The following is a 22,521-nucleotide window of genomic DNA, read 5'->3' as shown; positions in this document are numbered from 1 at the left end:
TTTCTATAACTACTTTGTATCTGATGCAGCACGTTGCACATTAGTCTGAAAAATTATAACGTTTAGACTTAATTCTTATTAGTAACATTATTTCTTTATAATTTAACCTAATTTATTATTTAACCTAATTCAATTGTCTTTTTTTAAATCAGTGGAATATGAGTGGCATTATTAGCCAAAATTACGGATATGCTCTTTGGCATACAATGACAATGAACGGGAATATACAGCAAATATATAAAAACCCATTAAAGTTTTATATTCATGCGAAATATCTTCAATAGCAATCTATAATAGATATGTGAGGAAGTTACAGGGCCTACAGGCTTTAACTCGCCGTTCACTGAAAATATTGCACTGATTTCCCATTTAAGTAAAGATACATGTAGATTTGTTTACTTACAGCCGGAAATGCAGCGCGCTTGATACCATATAAGGAGAAGAAGGGGGAGGAGAAACTGCGCAGAATGCTGAAGATGGTGATGATTAGGTGCTTTATGTTCCTGCACTTCTTTATTTTGTTTACTTTTTATTTATTTTTTTGCATTATGATACAGTGAATGTTTGTAAGATTTTGTACTTCAATAAAAAAAGAAAATGCTGGGTTTTGAAGAATATATGGTGACTATCCACTATTAATAAGAATTATTATTTTTTTTAATTAATTAATTAATTACAAAACTGAAATACACTGCGTTCTGTAAAGATGTGGGTGTAATCAATGTTGTCCAAACCGAATAAACATCGGTATCACATCAACCGGCCTCGTGGCCTAATGGATAAGGCGTCTGACTTCGAATCAGAAGATTGCAGGTTCGAGTCCTGCCGGGGTCGTATCTTTAGGGAAATTGTTATATAACAGCAAATAAATCCAAAAATAGCCACCCAGCTGCTGGAGAACTACTGCATTGCACAGTCTAGCGCCAACACTCATCTAACGCACCTGAAGCTCATGAATCTCAGGTGTCAAGGATTGGCTAAAAATTAGACAGGTGTGTTGAAGTAGCATTGGAACTGGAATCTGCAGGTAGGTGGCTTTCCAGGAGCAGAGTTGTCCCAGATGGTGAGAAACAGATTGAAGATAGTGTGTAAACTTAACTAAACTCAGGGTGCAATATTCTTCACTCAAGTCATGTAGCATAATGTAATGCTGTGACTGATCCAACTCTAAACTGGTGTTTGCATGGTGAAATGTTAACTGTATTATCGCATTGCTCTCTATATAGTTTATATATATATTATCCACAAATTTACCGGCAGGTATAAAGTATGCTAACATAAAAAATTACACTATACAGCAGATCTAAACTGCCTGATTTAGTTGCAAAATGTAACTTGGATATGTAAGCATGTAATGACAAATGACTTGATTGTGTTCAAAGTTAGGCTTACTTCAAAGTGATGATGACCTCAAACCTCAAATTTTTTTATTGACTTTGATATGACGTTTGCTGTATTTACCTTTAACTACACTGTAAATTAATCAGTGCATTTCTGTATCTTAACAGATTATTCAGATGATAATATGTCGGTCTAAAGTAGTTCATTCAAAGTATATGAAGTCTTCTTGCTCATTTTCACATTGGAACTAGTTATTATTAATTAAAAGTTAATAACAATTGTGATAATCACAAGTGTTTAACTACGAAAAAGCAAGGAGCTCTAAGAACTTTGGATTCATTGAAATATACTGATTTACTAAAATGAATCATTGCTTGAAGACATTCATAAAGATAAAGACATTTCAGGGATGAAATAGTGGAAGACAATTCCTCTAAACATTTTACCAAAAATTAAATAAACACAAGAGTGGAGCACATTCATTTATCTTTATTACAAAGAAATCAGATTGTAATAATCTCAAATAAATGATGTGCAGGTAGTAATATTACTAGATTTCATTAACATAAAATACATCTACAATATTTAATAACACCCTTAATCTAACATCCCATATTAATACATCATAACACAATGTCAAGTTATGGCAATTTAATATACTGTGGTACTTTAACACTTTGAGGCCATGCCACTCCCAACAATTAAAAAAATCGTAAAAATTTGGCAATTCCTACAATCCCTGAAATGAGATTTCCTGTTAACATTTCATACATTTGACCATTTTTGCTCATTTTTCCTTCTTTTTTTTTTTAACCCTAAATGTACAGCATATTTAAATAAAACCCTGAATTGTGCTTTTATTTTGCAAATATACCCTCAATTGTCTTGGTAAATAGCATAGCACCATGTTTGCTGTGGCACCAAGAGCCTCAGCAGTAAAAAGCATTAAGCATCACAGATTCATGTGAAGTTAATGCAGACCCTACAGTAAAGTAACAATATAAAAAGAGGAAAACATAAAAAACACTCAAAGACAAATAACAAGCACACACAATGGCTCAAACAGAACAGTGGTTTTTAGCAGCATAAGGACTGCAGGTGTGATGATCATCAGTGTGAAGGTCTTAGCTGTCCTCTGGACTCACATCAAGCTTTCTCTGAGGGATGTACATGTTTTTGGGAGCCGCAGTGTTGGTTACAGTAGGGAAGGAGACGGGAGTGTGAAAGAAACTCTGCTGGAGGTGTTGACAGGCACCTTTAGGTGTGGTTACTAAAGGCTGCAGGAGAAAGAGAGTAAATATGCAAATGACTGTTTATACAACAAAGGACTATTTGCACAAACCCAGGGAGGCTCCAAGAAAAATGAAAATTACACTGTTGTTCAAAAGTTTGGAGTCTGTAAGATTTTTTAAATGTTTTTATTTTTTTTTTTTTTAAGTGTCTTATGCTCACCAAGGCTGCATTTATTTAATCAGACATCCAGTAAAAACAGTAATATTGTGTAATATTATTACAATTTTAAAAAATATATATATTTTCAAATGTAGTTTATTCCTGTGATACAAAGCTGAATTTTCAGCATCATTACTCCAGTCTTCAGTGTCACATGATCCATCAGAAATCATTCTAATAAGTTGATTTGCTACATTTATTAAAAATGTTTCTAATTATTATGAAGGTTGCTGCTTAATATTTTTGTGAAAACCACAATACATATTTTTTCAGGATGCTTTGATTAATAGAAAGTTGAAAGAAAAGAACAGCCTTCATTTAAAACAGAAATCTTTTGTAACATTATAAATGTCACTTTTGATTTTTTTAAAAATTAACTCTTCTCTCCAAACAAAAAAAAAAAAAAATCATACTGTCACCAAACTTTTGAACGGCAGTGTAGGTCAAACTAAATTTTGTTTCCGAGCAATAGGAAAAATAACTTTAATGTGACTTGAGTGGGCATATACTACACACATAATAAAATGTTTTTATTTATTTAAAGAAATCCTTGATATTTTATCATTGGCCAATGCTGGGGCCTGTACCATGATGGTGGCTGAACAAACTCAGGGTTACAAGATTAGTTTTGAGTTGACAAAACCAAACCAGTCCAATCCGGCTTTGTTGGTACCATGAAGCTGATCATCAACTTTCTCTGTCAACTCAGGTTTGGTCCTGAGTTAATAGAGCGCGTGCACATGAAAGTGTGACATCAGTAATGAGCAGCCAATCACATGCCTTAAAACTATGATTCACTTATTGTGAGAGAGTCAGTGCGAAGTTTAAAAGATTGAATAATATGAAGAATTTAAACACATTTACACAGCACGATCGTGAAACGATCTATCCATGAAAGAGGAAAACTTAAAGATAACATCTTACCATATAAGTGCAAGTAAAAGTCGTAAAGTTAGTTTATAGAGTTGATAATATTTATAGTTATAAAAACACTTAAAAATCTAAGCTCACATGTAGTCATGTTTAAAGCTATTGATTCTAAAACTTATTTATATAGCATATTATTTATATTATCTATATGTTTACATTGATTTTAAATAAAATCTTAATAATTACTATTAAACTAAGCTGGCTTGTGTAATGGATTAAGGGTATAATAATTATATAAATAATATAAAATAATTATAAAAATAATCAACTTTAAAAATCAGGTGATTTTATCTTTAAAAATGTTTTACTATGTAGCGTCCTTTCATTTGGAGTAAGAGAAACTGGAGGAGTGGCTTTCTTGCGTCAGAAACGTATCACTTTCCTTGAAGCTGATTGGTCAAATTTCAGTTTGAGATCTCTAAACCAGAACATAACCTGCCCCGGAGCAGGTTAGCTGTGGAGCGTAAGTTACTATGGTGATGAACACTGCTAAAAGCCAAACCACTTTCATGGTACCTAAAATCCAGAGTTGGCGCAAACTAAACTGAAACTTACCTGGCTAGCCAGCTAATCCGGCTTCATGGTACAGGCCCCTGGTGTTTTTAACAATTTGAAGCTAAAAAATATATTATTTTACTTTTTCTATTCCAGGTTTCCTAAAAACATAGTTAAGAATAACAGTTAACTATTTTGTCTAATGTCGATTATAATATCTTAAATTATAATATTAGTTATAATAAAAAGAAAATCATAATATTATAATTTCACACACTATGTAAAACTAGATTTTTATTTTATTTTATTTTTTACAAAAGTGGACTGCTGACTGTAGATTATCCCCTACGCTTTACTTTTTTTCCATATTGTTTCATAGCTGCAGTTGCTGTACCTGTGGTATGCTGATGAGGGTGACAGGCTGCCCGTGTATAGAGGCCGGCTGCAGAGCTCGGCCAGGTGAGATGGGCTTCACAAAGATCATGCTCTGTGGAGGGAGCCCTGGGTGGGGAGACGGAAGCGTGCTGGCCTGCTCAGGAGTGGAGTTTGGTGTGCTGGAGCCAGGGATAAGGCCCAGGTTCTGCAGGGTGAAGTTGAGAATGGCAGGACTGGGGCTGTGGATGCGATGCCCTTGAGAAGGGAAGGGAGAGAGGGACGGTAGCCGGTGGAGAGGGAGCCGGGTGGGGGTGATTTCTTGAGGAAGTGGATGTCTGGAACCTGGAAAGAACAGATAAATCAGTGATTGTTCAATTTGTTACGTGCATGTTTAACTGTATTTCATCATTAACACATGAGTAGTGCTTATGAATTGCCATATTTCACATGTTTGCATTTTTGTAGTTTACACAGACACAATAATGGTATAATTTTCAAAAACTTGCACAATGAAACCCATTTTAAAATGCTTACATTTTTAGGCTCCCAAATGTGGCTAACATGTAAAGTCCGGTACACACCAAGCCGACGGTCGGCCGTCAGGCAGTTTTTGTTCGTCGGCCGACTAAGTTTTCTCAGTGTGTTCCGCACCGTCGGTTGAAGTTGGTCCTCGTCGGCTTTTTTCGGCCGATTCGACATGTTGAATCGGCGTCGGAGCTCGTCGGTCAGTCGGGCCATCTGATCATTCTGATTGGCTGTTGAGCTGGCGAACCAGTGCACGAGAAAGGGGCAGAACGGATGTGCTACTTGGCCGTCGGGTGTGGAGCGTCGGCTTGGTGTGTCAGGGCAACTTTCGACCCAGACGCTGCCGATGTGAGTCGACCCCGGAGTCTGCTTTCATCACCACTAGTTCGTCGGCGTCGGCTTGGTGTGTACCGGGCTTAATGAACAGCCAAAACGCATAAAAAAAGTTTTCCGTTTTGAGTTGAAAATGCCCCTCAAAACCAAAACAATTTACTCACAAATCAAATCTCACAATTAAGTTCTACTTAATATTCTAATATTTGGTCAAAGAAATATAACTAGAAAGTACACTGGGGTTAAAGCAAAAAAAAAAAAAAATACTGAGCCTGAACTTTTTTCTGGGTGTGGGGCGGGGAGTTTGGGATGGAGCAGCACATGACTGTGGCAACTTTAACATTTGAAAGGATACTACGGCAAAGTTATTGCTTTACTTATTTAAACCGATTTTTTTTCATGAATACATGGTTGACCTGAAGAATGACAGCTGTATCATACACTTGGAAAATTATGAGCTATATCACTGCTTATCGACACTAGAGGTGTGACAATACACTTAGCTCACGAGATGAGAAAATACAGATACTTGGTTCACTAGAAAGAGACAATATTTTAATATTATTTTAAAGAAATTTTCAGTGACAACATATTTGTCTTTTAATTACAGTGCAGTTGTATTTAGAAATATTTTAACTAATCTAGGGCTGTAACTAACGATTATTTTGGTAATCGAGTAATCTACTGATTATTTTGACAATTGAGTAATCTGATATTTTTTAGTAACACAAATAGACCTAAGTGAAAACCAGGCTTTAGTATGACTATTTATATATAAACTAACGATGAGGCAATAATAATTGCCTCAAATAAAATATCAAAACCAAGTAATTACATGGCTTTATTGAACAACACTGTTAAAATACATAAAGTAATATGCCTATTATAATATGAACATAAACTTAAGTACATTATGTATTATAACTAATACCTGCAGATGGTGCCAATGGCCTGGCGATGCTTTACTTTACAGCGTGATTAAACAATGTTTAAATCCATTACATTTTAATATTTGGCCACATGCAAACTCAGAAACTTTTATTTTGAAATGGCGATGTACAATAAATGGTATATTTAGAAATAGATTGATGTATTCTCCTGTGTTGGCAAAAGTTTATAAATGATGGAAATCACCGGCAAGTTACCACTAAAAGATCATGTGTGAACAGGACCTTTTCAAAAATCCCGGCAAATTTGTTCTGGCAATCATATTGTTCTTATAGAGATGACATGATTTCTCTGAGCTGTTTACAAAGCTCCGCTGCTTTTTAATTAGTTTTTCTATGTAAATATGTGCTTTTTGTTACGCTTCTCCATTCATCAGGGCTGCAACTCTACAATTGGATACTATTATGCGCATCTCGTGTTTATAAGAGCAGAACATTCTGATTGGCTAGTAATGTTTGGTTGAGAGTGAAAGCTGTGCTCCTCTCATACCTTTGGTAGGCGAACTCATGGACTCGAAAGTGATATCAACAAGTTTTTTTTTTAAAAATGTAAGATTATTTTTTTACACAGCCAAACGCTGCATGCCGGAGATCCGGCCGGAGCACTTTAAGCCCTGAGTACAGCTAGAAAAATTAGGCCTAACTCTTTCCCGATATTTCTATAGTAAATACGTATATACATGTTTGGTATAACCTTGGGTATCGGCATACCTGCAGTTGGGGTGTGATAGACGTTGTATGTTGGTGTGGAGGCTTTGGAGCTTTCTCCAGTGGAGCATTGTGGATCTCTGAAATTCACAATGGACTGCTGGGAGATCGGAATCAAATAACCTGCAGGGATCAAAGTCTGACGCAAAAAAAGAAAATAAATTAAGAGTCAAGACTGGCACTGTGTCCCAATGTGCATATTATCCACCCTATCTGCCCTAAATAGTATTGAAAATGACTAATATCACATAGAATTTAGGATGGATAGTATGCACACTGGGACGCAGGCTAGAACTCATGTGAAAATAAAAACACATAAAAACATTTTGGATCATTCCAAAATAAGGAATATTGAGGATCAGACAGACAAGGTGCACACGTGTGCACACGTTTATATAGTAAATAGTATCTCTACCTCTGTATGTATGGGTCCAGATGGCAGCACCATGTCCTGAACGCTGAGCTTCTGGGCCTGTGATTGTGGTGGTCTGACAGGCGTCAGTCCGGCCTCATTGTCTGAGTTTTGAACCTTCTCCTCCTTCTCCAGGAAGGTCTCCACGCTGTGCTCCAGAGGCGCTGTGCTGGTGATTAGCGAGGGAGGCTGGTTCTCAGAGGGTTTAGAGAACTCCAGGTGCAGGGCTCTCGGGGAAGGCCGGTTGGAGGCAAAGGTCCCTCTATGGGCATTTAGTCGAGCTTGCAGAATCTCACACAGCTTTGGTGAAACATGCTTAAAAGGAAACACACACCAGAAGGTTAAAACTGTTACCCCATGTACTGTAAGCACATAAAATGCAGAAACTGAGCAGTTAATTTAAGACTTAAAATGCCAGTTCAAACTTTTATTATGATATTATAATAAAAAAAAATGTTTTAGCAAAATACATGTAGGTAATTATTGTTCTTCTTCTTATTAGATTTATCTCCACATTTTTTAATAAACATTTTAAAGCATGTGAAATATTTTTGTTTAATTGATTTATTATTTTTAAAAAAGATATTCATGTTTTTCAAATTAATTTGAGATAAAAAACATATAACATATGGTAATGATATGCACAGCTATGGAAATTTATTATATTGTTTGGACAATAAAATATAAAATAATTATGCAAAATTATTGTTTTAGTTGGATACATGTTTTGTTTATTTGCACAATTAATGAAACGTAAAACAAATAAACAAAACATGCAATCAACAAACAATAATTTTGCATAAATTATTAATAATAACAGTAAATAAAAATTGGCTCTGAATTATTTTAATATATTTTATATATAAAATCTAAGGTGTGTGTGTGTGTATATAAATATATACTGTGTATATATATATATATACACAGAGTATCTCACAGAAGTGAGTACACTCCTCACATTTTTGTAAATATTTTATTATATCTTTTCATGTGACAACACTGAAGAAATGACACTTTGCTACAATGTAAAGTAGTGAGTGTACAGCTTGTATAACAGTGTAAATTTGCTGTCCCCTCAAAATAACTCAACACACAGCCGTTAATGTCCAAACTGCTGGCCACAAAAGTGAGTACACCCCTAAGTGAAACAGTCCAAATTGGGCCCAATTAGCCATTTTCTCTCTCCGGTGTCATGTGACTCGTTAGTGTTACAAGGTCTCAGGTGTGAATGGGGAGCAGGTATGTTAAATTTGGTGTTATCACTCTCACTCTCTCATACTGGTCACTGGAAGTTCAACATGGCACCTCATGGCAAAAAACTCTCTGAGGATCTGAAAAAAAGAATTGTTGCTCTACATAAAGATGGCGTAGTCTATAAGAAGATTGCCAAGACCCTGAAACTGTGCTGCAGCACGGTGGCCAAGACCATACAACGGTTTAACAGGACAGGTTCCACTCAGAACAGGCCTCGCCATGGTCGACCAAAGAAGTTGAGTGCACGTGCTCAGCATCATATCCAGAGGTTGTGTTTGGGAAATAGACGTACGAGTGCTGCCAGCATTGCTGCAGAGGTTGAAGGGGTGGGGGGTCAGCATGTCAGTGCTCAGACCATACGCCGCACACTGCATCAAATTGGTCTGCGTGGCTGTTGTCCCAGAAGGAAGCCTCTTCTAAAGATGATGCACATGAAAGCCCGCAAATAGTTTGCTGAAGACAGAAGGACATGGATTACTGGAACCATGTCCTGTGGTCTGATGAGACCAAGATAAACTTATTTGGTTCAGATGGTGTCAAGCGTGTGTGGCGGCAACCAGGTGAGGAGTACAAAGACAAGTGTGTCTTGCCTACAGTCAAGCATGGTGGTGGGAGTGTCATGGTCTGGGGCTGCACGAGTGCTGCCGGCACTGGGGAGCTACAGTTCATTGAAGGAACCATTAATGCAAACATATATTGTGACATACTGAAGCAGAGCATGATACCCTCCCTTCGGAGACTGGGCTGCAGGGCAGTATTCCAACATGGTAACGACCCCAAACACACCTCCAAGACGACCACTGCCTTGCTAAAGAAGCTGAGGGTAAAGGTGATGGACTGGCCAAGCATGTCTCCAGACCTAAACCCTATTGAGCATCTGTGGGGCATCCTCAAACGGAAGGTGGAGGAGTGCAAGGTCTCTAACATCCACCAGCTCCGTGATGTCGTCATGGAGGAGTGGAAATGGACTCCTGTGGCAACCTGTGAAGCTCTGGTGAACTCCATACCCAAGAGGGTTAAGGCAGTGCTGGAAAATAATGGTGGCCACACAAAATATTGACACTTTGGGCCCAATTTGGACATTTTCACTGGTGTACTCACTTTTGTGGCCAGCGGTTTAGACATTAATGGCTGTGTGTTGAGTTATTTTGAGGGGACAGCAAATTTACACTGTTATACAAGCTGTACACTTACTACTTTACATTGTAGCAAAGTGTCATTTCTTCAGTGTTGTCACATGAAAAGATGTAATAAAATATTTACAAAAATGTGAGGAGTGTACTCACTTCTGTGAGATACTGTGTGTGTGTATATATATATATATATATATATATATATATAAACATATATATCACCAAGCCCTATATTCTTCACATAACCTCACCTTTGGCTCTATTCGCTGCAGTTTAGATGGACTTCCTGCTAAGCTCTTTTCTCCACATGGTCGTTTAAGGGTTGAGGGACTCGTCGGCTCTTTACCGTGTAATGATGGTTGGTTGGTTTGGTTACTGCTAGCTGTGGCAGCCGGTGATGTCTTTGTGTTTGCACTTCCTGGGCTCTCAAATGTCATTGAACGGACTGCTAGGCTAGTGGGCTGCGGTCTGAGAGAAGTGGGGTGCATGTAAACAGCATATGACCCGCCTGCCTGATGCTGGGGTATCAGAACCGGGATGATCGGGGAAAACTTGGTAGAAAGGTAAGGAATCGCCCCTGCGGGAAGAACTGGGATCTGCATTCCCAAAGGCCCGTGAGACTGATGATTGCTAGCAGACGTGGATTCAGGTAGTTCAGATACTTGTGAAGTGCTTCCATTCAGAGCATCTGTCACCTCATTCTTAGGTTTAATACGATGGCCCCTGGAAGACAAATCATGGCTGTTATATCTGAAATGGCTAGTTCATTGTTTTTTGTTCTAAGAAACACAGAAAGTTTACTTACGTTGATTGTTCATCTAGTTGCTTTTTGCAGATGGCAGCCAGATGAGCCATTTTGTTTGTGTAGAACTCGCCGTTTGCAGAATCACCTATAAAACGAAATGGGACATTAGTTTTCAGGTGTAGTAAAAGTCTAGGGATGTTAAGAAATAGATAAACTACTAAACTTTTTTAAAGAAATCTCAATATGCTAAATTCATTTTAAAGCATTTATTTTATCAAGCATACAGTAAAAACAGAAATATTATCACAATTTAAAATAACTGCTTTGTATTTTAATATATTTTTTAAAGTTTAATTTATTCCTGTGATGGCAAAGAATTGCAATTACTCCAGTCTGCAACATCACATATTCTATTTCAGGCTTTTAATTGCAACACAAAGCGCCCCAAAAATAAATTTGTTTGTGTGGTCAGATTTCAAAAAGGCAATCTCAAGCTGGAAGGCAGAAAAGAGGCTGGTACTATTAATAATGACTGACCTTAAAGTAGAAAATCCCCATAGAAAACAGAAGATCATTAGTTGGTTGCTTTCTTATGATGAAAAAACAGTTATGGCTCACCTGTCATTTTAATCGGACTAGAAGGAGCAGAGTTGATTTTTCTGCGGTCATCTTGTATGCTCTTGACCAGCTTGACTAAGGAATGATGCCGAGTAAAACCTCGCTTTGTTCCAGGTGAGGAAAAGAGGTTTTTAGCACAGTTGTCAACAGAGGAACGAGACTCCAGAGGCCGTGATGCTGCTGATGAAGCTGAGGTCCCCAGATCTATAAAACAAACATAAGCAAAAACAACAGATGATATTAAAAGTGATACTGTACTATAAATAGGATTATGAGCAATTTCATGTGAAATATGCTACACTTACCCTTTGGAGATGGTAAGTCTTCTGGCCCAGTCCACATGAAAGCAGGCTTTCTTCCTCTATCCTCAGTCACATGCACTTTCTTTATCAGCTCTAGGCTGCTCAAAACATTTGCAATGTCATAAAGTCTGCGGATCTTAGCTGCCAACAAAAAAAGAGAGAGAGATCATTTAGATAATCAGTTCCATCTTCACTGAGCAGACAGTTAAAATTCAGATGAGTTTTACACTCAAGCATTAAAAAATGAGTTTCTTCAAAGCAGGATTTATTGGGTGAGTACACTTGATAATGCACTTTTGCAAGATTTGTATCTGTCCGCTGGATAACAAATGTGCCATACACTATAATGATTCAAAGTCCTTTTAATATGTACGATGAGAACAGCACTCACTTTTGAACTTGTTTTTGTCCTGATCCACAACGTGATCTTCACCGATGAGGATCTTGGCAGCTATTTCCAGACTGACCACAGGAGGGCTGGACACCAGGAACAACATGACGAACTTCTGACTCATCACTCTCAGAGATTTGTCTTTACGACTGTTTGCCGAAGCTGCAGATAAAAAGGTCAATGGGTCTCAGTTAAATATGCGTACAAATGTTTTCATGAACAAATCGTGATTCACTGATAACTTTCATACTAAAATATATTCTACATTTACAAAAAAAAAAAAAAAAAAAAAGGATTAATTGAAATCACACAAACTTAAAAATCACAATCTCTGTGGCCTTACAATCCTGTTAAGTTTTAAATATATTTCATCATGTATAGTAAATAATAATTATAGAATGAGCTGCAAGGTTTGTCTGCATAAAAATGCATTTAAAACAAGTTTTTTATCATCTGAAATGTGCTTCAATTATAATGCAAAGTGAAATATAATGCAATTATTGTCAGGCTTGCAAAACATACACAAAGCGTTCACATTTAGATTTCTTCCAAATTAAAAAAAAAGTATGGGAGCACAAGTATATATGTTCAGTGCATTTCCCACAAATCGGCAGTTTCAGATTTGCTGTTAAATTTATAGGATTTGTTGTAGAGAGGGAACTAAAACACGTTTCTAGAGTTTATAATGTTTGTAAATGTTTACATTATTTCTGAACATTCTAATAAAATGTGACTTATATGCACCTTTTTTTAATTTCAAGAAGAAAACATTAACATTACAACGAAATTAAGAACAAATTCATGCGTGTATGCATGTGTAATGATTTTTGAGAAATTCTTCTATTAATAAATAATCCACACAATTATTTGTAAATGCAACCTAATGTCTTTATATCATGCATAGATAAATACATCTAAAATAATACGATACTGCCTTAAGCAGATGGTCAGACATGACGTTACCTGCTTTAGGATCTGCTCCTGAAAGCTCTGCTTGACCAGAGTCTCCATCTATATCAAAACTGGACATTTCTTCATTCTCCTTCTCCTCTCCATCCAAGTCAAACTCTCTCTCTTCTCGCTCTAGGCTTCTTTGCCGGATCTGCTGCATTAGTTGGTTGTAGCGGTTCTCTTTGCCGGCCCGTTTCAGCATGGCAAGTGTCTGTGCAAGTTTCACTCGGCCATGCCACGTGTATCGGTTCTTAGCCAGTCGGCTGACCATGTTTAGGCTCTCGAGAACGTTCATGATATCGTAGATGCGACGTCGTTCCACATCTGACAGGTTAGCGAGAATGGAGGCAATTAGGATTGTTGAAACGCATGATTTGGTGACTGAAATAAGTAGTTTTGTTTGATCGTTGAACGACTTACTTAGCTCTGTCGCCACATCGTCGAGGCTAATGTCGTTGTTTACAGCAGGATTGGGGTAGTTTGGGTACCTTGCAAGAAATTTGTAACAGAGCAAACCCAGGCTTTTGTCTTTACGACTTATCTGGAGCTTTTCTACTTCTTCCCCTTGTTCAGGCTCCTGTGTGGCACGACAATGGAAAACACACACATACATCAAAACATTTTTTAGCAATACAGACCGTAAATCAACAAATGCATGAGATGCACACAGAATTTTATTGATACCTGTGAGTTTTCTGATTCGCCACTGTCTACGGCTCGCTCTTTCTCGCGGTTGCGAATCTCAGGACTGGCTGCACTGATGAGCATCTTCAGGTTGGAGGTAGGTGTCCAGGGATCGCTTGATGGTGCCTCAAGGCCCTTAGTAGGTGTTGTCAGGGGCCCCATGTTCTTATGGCTCTCCAGCAACGCAGCTTCTGAAGCCTTACTTGAGTTTTTTAGTGGTGTTTGTGGCTCAACAAAAACATGCCCCTATTTCATAGAAAACACATTAGGTCTTCTTGATCATAATCATGATGTTTTTCAAGAAATGCTTCTAGAGCTGAGCTGCCTAAACCTTTTACTAAAAAGGACCAAAAACAAAACTCGACTGAGGGCTGTGGGGTCAAAGCAACTGTTCCATTATATCCAACTATATTATATTAAGACATTTTTATTCTTCACATTTCAATGCAAAAATTAAAAATGTTAACGCAGAAAGATAAATTAGAAATTAAGATATTTCTTCCTTTTTATCCCTCCTCTTGTGATATGATATGAGGCCCTTGTTTGGGCATGTTTGCTCTAGAGTATGACAAGTTAACTGTATAGATTCTTCAAATCACTCTTTTGTGATTTTGAAGACAAAATATTTATAACTGACCTTGTAATTTTCTGATCTTTCCTTGAATGGACTTCTTAAAGGTTTCCTGATTAGCTTTTGACCTTCTGATAATGTACTGGACATTTTCCACCTAAAGAAAAGAACACACGAGGCAACGTTAAAATAATCAACGTTCACTTATTATTATTTGCATTTAATAAAGCAGTCCTACCGTTTCTTTACAGCATTATACATTCTTGGAGACAACATTGTGAAGATCAGTCCGGGTATAACGTTCAACAATTTCTCACTCAGCTAAAACTGATTTTTAAAACTTAACAGATGTCAATCAATGTGCGTAAATTGAAAAGTATTATGATTTCAAATGACAGTGTTGTTTTTTGCGCTTAGCAATAACTGACAAGCGTTCCATCGAATGGCTACGGAGAACTCGTACGAAAACACGCCCCCAACTGACAGCAGCCAATAAGTGCGGCGCTAGGAGGCGGGACGTCACCTCGTCCCGCGCGCCTCCACACTTTTTGAAATCTTGGCGCGGAATCTCGCAGATTGCAAAAGATTTAATCCGGAAGTTACTAACTTTAATGCAACTTTAAAGAATTCCTTTAGCTGCCGATGGTCGTGCGCCTTGAATAACTCAAACAATCTATGTAAACTATCAAGCAGTTTTTAAAATGTTCAGAGTACCAGCAGAAGTAGCTAATAGCTCAGTCGCTTACGTGCTGTATAATATGCTTATTTAGTATAACGTACATAATTATCGCTCAGGAACTAATTATATAAATATACGTACGAACTTATATCAAGATTTTAGTCATGTTGGCTCATAACACTACAAAACTATTAGCAGTTTCACAGTTAGTTAGCGCGGGTTCAAAACTACCAAGAGCCGCCAGTCTGGCTTGTGTCCTAAATGTATGATATTGAATGTAACTATCGTACGTATTATATTATACGGACAAATATGATATGTCGATTAATTTTATTAACTAAAGCGGATATGTTAAGCCAAAACAAGCCTGAAACCAGCTAACAGTTAGCCCGCAAGCTTACAGCCAACCACATAACATTACATTTCTCCCCAGTCTACATAGAGCAAAACTACAAAAACATGATAAAATATAAAAGCTACTCACCCAAAAAGAGAAATGTACCACTTTCACATACTACTGGACATCAGTCGTGCCCATAAATCCGTGGGAATACTGTACAGGTAAGTATTACACGTAACGCATACAGTTCCAGGTCTCCAGTAATACGAGATCTAACACTTCTGTAAATTAACTTTTAATAATTAAAAGTCGTATTAAAGTAACCGAAAATGAATAAAAAAAGAGAAAACAAACAGCTTTTGATGCATAGCTGAGGAAAAGTTGTATGTAGCTGTTTCCTAGTGAGTAAAAAAGTTTATTTGATCAGTCTGACCATTTGTCCCGCCTAGATGCTGGAGCTGGACACAGCGCGCTACACTCCGCCCCGCCTCCTCTCGCCTCTCCACCAATCACAGCTGGAGGGACCCAGACTGGAGGCGGAGTCAGACTGTCGCTGCTACTCCCACAGCAGGTCACGGGGGTAAAAACTCAGTGAACCAGGCTGTTGCGTGGTCCTATACACATCACAGGAGTTTAACCACTTCCTTCTTATTTCAGAAGACAAATGTACTCAAATGAGAGAAAAATGTGTTTTGACAGGGATCCAGTTTTATTGAAAGTTTATTATATATATTTTTTTCATTTTAGCTCTTAAAAACATCCAATGTGTGTACATTGGCGGTCAAAAGTTTGAAATATAGTTTTCTTTTTCTTTTTAAAATGTTTTTGAAAGAATCCTCTTATGCTCACCAATCTGTATTTATTTGTTAAAAAATACAGTAAAATTGTGAAATATGAATACAATCCAAATTATCTGTTTTCTATATGATTATATTTTAAAATGTAATTTATTTTAAGCTAAATTTTCACCAGTCTTCAGTGGCACATGAATCATTCTAATATGCTGATTTGGTGCTCAAGAATGTATGTATGTATGTATGTATTTATCAATTTATGTATGTTTAAAGCACAATAAATAAATAAATAACGGTGGTACCCCCTTTCCCCCCTAAGATTCTTTGATAAAAATTTAAAAAGAACATTTATTTGAAATATAAATATTCCGTAACATTATATATATATATATATATTTTTGTTTTTGTTTTGTTGTTGTTGTTGTCACCTTTAAGCAATATAGTCCATCGTTGCTCAATGTTTTTTATTTATTTATTTTTAAATTTAATTTAATTTTTTTTTTTTTTAATCATTTATCTGACTTACCCCAAACTTTTCAATGCTAGTATAACTGTTTTCAACATTGATAATAATAAGAAATGTTTTGTGGGCACCAAATCAGCATATTAGATGCATCAAGTCAGTAAATGCTCGAACATCTACTTGCAAAATTTACGTTTTCCCTCATATTTTCTCGCACTGAACTGTATGAGGTCTAACTATTAAATATTAAACGAATCTAGCCCAATCATGTTATTCTTGCAGCACAGTACATTGTTCGCTAGCGACACTTCCGTTGTCTGCCGCTAGGTGCCACTGTGCGTATTCGCTGTGGACGTTTCCATGGAGACGGTCGCCGGCATGAAGCGGCGAGAAAAGAGCAGTGTGCGCGGAATGACGTAATGTGATGGATTGAAGCCGCTGTAGCGCCGGTCCCGCGTGCACTCACTGCTGCTCCGCTCCGCATCCCTCAGCGGACTCTCTGCGCTCTGCTTTGGGTGAGTTGTCTCTTTTATTTTCTGCTTATCGTTACTAAATAAGCGCTTCGGAGTTAATATGCTTTATCACACCTTATCTATTAGCGTCGCGGTCTGAATTGTTGTTCAATGTTATATATTTTTTTATATTGAATCACGTAAGAACCAAAGGATTTCGACTACAATGCGAGTGCTGTGAAGGAGGGGCTGCATGGCAGAGATATGATTACTTAAACTGAGGGTTTCTATCCATATTCATGCATATACAATGCCAAAAGTCGGAATAATGTTTTAAAGTATTTTAAAACAAATCTTCAGATGATTGTGGGTTTGTGTGTCGCTTACGTAAGAGCTTATTTTTATCGAAATCAAACTTGCAAAATTTGTATTTTAGGGAGAAAAGTTTATTTAGACCAACGCTTTTTTTGTTTATTGGATGTTTTATGATGAATTGTGATATATTATACTATTATATAACTATAATAATTAAATATCAATGTAAGCAGTCACGCTTGTTTAGCCGCATCTCAGTCTTTCTCATTGAAGTTGTAAATATAATGCATTTTCATATGTATATCTGACGATATTGCTTATGCTGTATTTAGTTAGTGTTAAGTTACTTTTGAAGTGTAAGTTATTTTGCCCTCACTTTGTCATTTTTTTATTAAAATGAAGTGAAATTTGCTTTGTTTTGTTTCCTTCTGACCCACATGCACCTGTTTATGTAAAGAAGACCAATCCTGGAGCAAACGTACCATCTCTGGATTTGTGCTTTTTGAGGATTTTACAAGACCCGACTGTGATGTGAAGCTGCAAGAACATGCCGCTGTGTCATTTGCAAGTTTTCAGATCATCGGGAAAATGACTTTGTGAATACAGAAATGTGTAATTATGAAGTTGGGGTCGCTGGTCACAGGGGCCCTTCCCCCCTTCTCGATGCCTGTCACAGAGCAGCCGTGCTGGGCTTCATCTGAAGGGATGCACCATGGTGTGATCACACGTCTGTCCTACCCCAGACCCAATGAATCGCATGAATGAATGGACATTACTGTGGCAAAGGGAATTAGCTCGGTTGCATAGGGATTTGGGATTTGGGAGTACTGGAACCGGTCGGAGAGTGTTGGATTTTTATTTGAAGAAGTGCAGTGGATACTTCAAGGAGTGTTTTTGGAAGATGTCTGAGAAGGGAGCTGAGGCGTCTACATCTCAGCCCACAAAGCGGAAGCAGGTGATTCATGGTCTGGAAGATCAGAAAAAGGTTAGTGCTTTGATTTGAGATGGTAGATAGCATCATACCTTATGTAAGACTACAGCGTTTCCTAAATTTGATGCTTGATCTTTTCCTAAACACGGCTAATTTGCTTTCAAACATCTCAGCTTCCAAACAGAATTGTGTCTGGATTTGATTCTGCAATCGCCGTTTGTAACTTTTCAATATTTTTCTATTTATTTTCATGCTAAAGTAGAAACTTGGAACACTTTCACCTTGGCCATGCTGCACATTATCCAGTGATTTATGGTCAGCTGAGGCCGCACGTCCCTTGGCATATGGCCCAATAGCATAGCACCAGGTGCAATGGCCGCTTAATTGACTTGTGCTGAGATTTGTGTGTCTACTTTATGACTGCTTGCAAATGCATGTGCTGACCACAAAGCTTGTGGATAATTTTAGACTTTATAGCAGTGAAGCATGAGAAAAATGATGCCAGAGTCTTGGTGTTAATGTAAGAGTGTGATTTGCTTAGTTTAGTTTTATTTGAAAGCAAATCCTAAGCCTCTCAGTGCAGATTATCACTCATGCAAGTTTTATAATAAAATAAACAACTAGTAATGCAGAATAACTTCAGGGCGGGCATCACAAACCTAGGCGTTCTTTGCATCCGATCCAGTTTCAGGCGCATTCTGCTCTCAAGAGCCGAACTAATTGGCTTAGAGATTCCTCAAGGCCCATGTTTCACTTCCGTCTTTGGGAATCTGATTTTACATGTAAACGGATACCCATTTGCTTGCCTGTCCAAGTATGACATGTTTTGCTCGGTGTAAATCCTAGCGTGAAGCGAGTCGATGAGGCTTGGGCTTCCTGGTTGCCCAGCTGGATCCTTCAGGGGCATTTTGGTTTCTCGCCCAGGCTTAAAGGAGAGTCTTGGAGGTCTATTAAAATATACAGACTCATTTTGCTGAAAGTCTTGGTGGATGGGCATTTTTCCATCGTCCTCTTTGGTTTGAGTCAATTAGATATGCAAAATCGATCACCTGGGATTTTAGTAGAACATGAATTAATTAAAGTAGCAAAAGGCACAGCTGCTGTTTTCCAATTTTCCAGCATGATGAACTCTTGTTAGGACACTACGCCTTCACTAAGACGAACACACACCGTGACATAAAGAAGATTGTTGGCATGAAATCCAAAATTCAAGTAACTAATTCCATATTCAAGTTATGAAAAGGATGATATGAATCAGTAATTTGTTCATTTTGAACGTGGCGCTGTATTTTGTATTGCACAATAGTCTCTGCCAACTGAAACCGGTGGTTTTGAATAGGTCTATCCGTCTGCTAGTATACGGTCCATTGTTTGCGGAATAACAGGGGTCTCCCTGGATCTGACGCTAGGTGTTTCCCAATTACCTCATGCTATATAGATTTTCCTGAGAGAGCTGCTCCTGCTTTGGTTAATTGGATTTTCTCCCACTATTCGGCCTGATTTTTTGATTACGTGTGTTCATCAAATAACATTTCCTGTGAGAGATGCAGGTAACACACTTCATTATGGAATTGCTCATTGATGTGAAGCTTACATCATATATTTTTTTCAGTCTGAAGCCATGAATTTTAGATTAGGGCCTGGTAATGACAAAGAGCCAGTGAACTCCTGTTCTCTGTTCATTGACATCAGGAAGGGTGAATCAATGAAGAGGCTGAATAAAACATTAATGAAATAGGTATAATCGAAAAAGCATAGTGGCTTGTATTGAGAAGCATCTCCGAATGTTGCATCGCTTTGTTTGGCTTCAGAAGAAGAAACTAAAGTGCATTCTGTATATGTTTTCTGCTACCATCGATGCAAAAGCACAGTAGAAGGTTTCTTAATGGATAGCTATATTTGGTAGCATTTCCATTCCATTCTTTGATTTTTGGGGGCTTGTGAAATGAAAATTCAGTTATCATCATTTACTCTCCCTCAGGTTGTTCCAAACCAGTTTAAGTTTTTTTCTTCTGTTGAACACAAAAGAAGATATTTTGAAGAACATGGTTAACCAAACATTTGACTGTAGCCATTGACATCCATAGTACATAGTACTATGGAAGTCAATGGCTTCTGTGAACTTTGGGTGAGTAAATGAGGACAGAATTTATTATTTTTTTTGGTGAACTATGCCTTTAACCTCTACGTTTAAATATTTTTATTCAAGTCGGCAAATGGCAAATGGTTTTTGAGTAAAATTGATGGTAAAAGGATAGAGCGGAGGTTGCCCTTAATGTTATCAGTGTGTGAATTAAGTTTGCTGTATTTATCATATTTTTGTGATTTACTTGTGATATGTAAATCTATGATGATTTGATAACTTTTTTTGGTGATGTACCATATGTACCGCTTTCTTTTGACTGTCTTTTAATTTGACTTTTGTGGTAGCTGAAATGCAATTTGAAAACTTTAAAACATACTTGCAAAAGAATATGCATTTTTAAGACCCCCATGCCTTTGCCCTTGCTTTTTACATTAGCCTAGCTAAATAACAGATCATGCTTTAATGTATTTATACTTGCCGACTTTTTATTTTTCCTCTTACTTTGATTTCTTAATTTAGAAAGTAAAAGAAACAATCTCAGTGAAATTACAGGTTTTTTAAAATCTCAGGTTCATCTTTTGCTTGTTTTATCAACCGCTGAAACGTACCGACTCTCTGACCGCTGAAGAACCTGAGCTCTTTTTTTAAGGGATGGTTAGTTACTAACACAAACAGCCAGTTCTCAGAAGAATGTTTTTATTCTTTTCACCATTTCTGTTGATTCATAACTTATCCTTTTCAAAATCAACATGAAAAACCGTGGTCGTTTATTAATGTTTACATAAAAAGAGCTGATTTTTAAATATGTTGAGTTGGTCTGCTTTTGAAATTTTAACTCCAATTGGTTGACATGGCTACTGTGTCAGTAATGTACATTAGACTGTGTTTATTGAGGCCACACACAGTGGAAACAGACAGAGCCTACAAGTGCTATTATATTTCCTTCAGTATTTTGCCTGAAGATACAGTTTAATATCTCACATGTTATTAAAAGGAACAAAATGCTGTTTGTACATGTTGTGAGATGTTAACAGGTGAAAAAAAAATATGAATGCATTTTTAATTGTATTTCAATTGAAATCTCTTTGTAATGGGAGGTCTAGATCAGGGCAAAAGCTTTGACACAGATCAGCAGTTGCATGTGGTTCCCTGTCAAGAAAAGCTGTTTCTTCTGAAACATGTCTGGAGAGATTTCCTGTGCTATTGGGAATGATGGGAGAGTGATGCTAATTGTAAATCAAACTGTTTGGCTGTGACATCTTGGACGTCAGATTGCTCTCATTAGGATGGGAAGCCTGTGTGTGTTTGTGCTTGAGCTGAGAGGCTGTTTTGTTTTGATCTTCTTCACTTTATGTCATATGGTGTGAAGTGTTGAAGTGTTAAAGTGCACGTGTGTTTTGACTTATTAAGGCCGCTGCCTTTGATATTGATACTCTTTGGGATCATTTTGATAGTAAAGAGAGAATGATGGCATGCTGTAAAATTTTTGATGCCATATGATCCCAAATATGATGATCTCTCATCCACTGATATAATGACTATGTATTACTGTTTTTATTTATACAGGCCCATTTATGCTGTGAACTATTTTATTAAATATTAATATTATTAATATTGTTAGTTTTATTAAGTATTACTATCAAAACATAAATTAAATATTAATATATAATATTACCTGTCCTATTAAAAAATATGTTGTTTCTTAAATTCAATATTTTATTTAAAATTATTATTATTATTATTATTTTTTTTTAAATAAATTGTTAATTCACAAAAGTGAAAGCAAAATATTAAAAATCAGGGAAAACAGCTTTACAGAGAATATTGGCTTAGTTAGTATAAAATTGTCTGTAAATAGCATAAAGTGTCATGATTTATCTTATGGTTTTCAATTTGTCACCAAAGAAATGCACCAAAAATAAATAAATAAATAATATATATATATATATATACCTGACCTGTTAAAATGTATTAGATGTATTCGGTTTGATATTATTTTAATAATATTCAAATAATGTATTAATTTTAGAATTAATATTAATTAAAAAATAATTTAATATTTAATTAACGTTAACTTTGGCAAAAGTAAAAAAAAAGAAAAAGCATTTTGTAAAGTTTTTTTTCTCTTCATTTTCAGCATCTTCTCATGGGTCTTTGAAAACCTCTGTCATTGGTTATATTTGCAAAAATGTTGAGAGATGATGAGAGATGAATACACTTATGGAAAGAGCCTTCTAAGATTTTTCATTAAGTCTTGATTCAGTATAAATATTCAATCACCTTTTCTCCTGGAA

General features: G+C 36.8%; 2 protein-coding genes and 1 non-coding gene across 8 annotated transcripts in view; 2 read left to right on the top strand and 1 right to left on the bottom strand.

Annotated features, from left to right (window-relative positions):
- The first annotated feature begins 761 nt into the window (after positions 1–761).
- Positions 762–834, top strand: trnar-ucg (transfer RNA arginine (anticodon UCG)). The gene has a single exon. It is a non-coding gene; the product is annotated as a tRNA-Arg (tRNA).
- Positions 835–1,836: 1,002 nt separating this feature from the next.
- Positions 1,837–15,617, bottom strand: e2f8 (E2F transcription factor 8). 2 transcript variants are annotated; one of them, XM_058780596.1, is made up of 14 exons: positions 14,406–14,559; positions 14,234–14,324; positions 13,597–13,842; positions 13,333–13,489; positions 12,925–13,236; positions 11,962–12,123; positions 11,574–11,711; positions 11,269–11,472; positions 10,711–10,795; positions 10,157–10,628; positions 7,522–7,833; positions 7,110–7,245; positions 4,613–4,935; positions 1,837–2,618 (listed from the first exon to the last, which is right to left on the bottom strand). In XM_058780596.1, exons 1-14 carry the CDS (start codon positions 14,441–14,443, stop codon positions 2,466–2,468), a joined length of 2,829 nt encoding a protein of 942 aa, XP_058636579.1. In that variant the 5' UTR covers positions 14,444–14,559; the 3' UTR covers positions 1,837–2,465. The 2 variants fall into 2 exon arrangements, with proteins under 2 accessions (XP_058636579.1, XP_058636580.1); XM_058780597.1 differs by lacking the exon at positions 14,406–14,559 and adding an exon at positions 15,331–15,617 and having other exon boundaries at positions 1,838–2,618.
- Positions 15,326–22,521, top strand: part of nav2a (neuron navigator 2a) — a 211,600-nt gene continuing 204,404 nt past the window's right edge. For 4 of the 5 annotated variants that reach the window (XM_058780594.1, XM_058780595.1, XM_058780593.1 and 1 more), the window contains exons 1-4: positions 15,326–15,407; positions 15,636–15,766; positions 16,771–16,958; positions 17,668–18,195. In XM_058780594.1, coding sequence (XP_058636577.1) covers positions 17,959–18,195 — 237 coding nt within the window. In that variant the 5' untranslated portion in view covers positions 15,326–15,407; positions 15,636–15,766; positions 16,771–16,958; positions 17,668–17,958. The remainder of the gene's footprint in view (positions 15,408–15,635; positions 15,767–16,770; positions 16,959–17,667; positions 18,196–22,521) is intronic. The other variant, XM_058780589.1, reaches the window with a different exon arrangement.

This window comes from Onychostoma macrolepis, chromosome 07 (genome assembly GCF_012432095.1).
Source record: "Onychostoma macrolepis isolate SWU-2019 chromosome 07, ASM1243209v1, whole genome shotgun sequence".
NCBI classification, from domain to species: Eukaryota; Metazoa; Chordata; class Actinopteri; order Cypriniformes; family Cyprinidae; genus Onychostoma; species Onychostoma macrolepis.
Note: the sequence above shows the minus strand (reverse complement) of the source record. Positions and strands in the feature narration are given on the sequence as shown.

Excerpts from the sequence above, each read along its gene's own strand:
- e2f8 (XM_058780596.1), bottom strand. The coding sequence starts at position 14,443 with ATGTTGTCTCCAAGAATGTATAATGCTGTAAAGAAACG. Across the intron at positions 13,843-14,233 it reads AAAGATCAGAAAATTACAAG|GGGCATGTTTTTGTTGAGCC; the intron begins GTCAGTTATAAA and ends TCTATGAAATAG. Across the intron at positions 4,936-7,109 it reads CTATCACACCCCAACTGCAG|GTTCCAGACATCCACTTCCT; the intron begins GTATGCCGATAC and ends TGTTCTTTCCAG.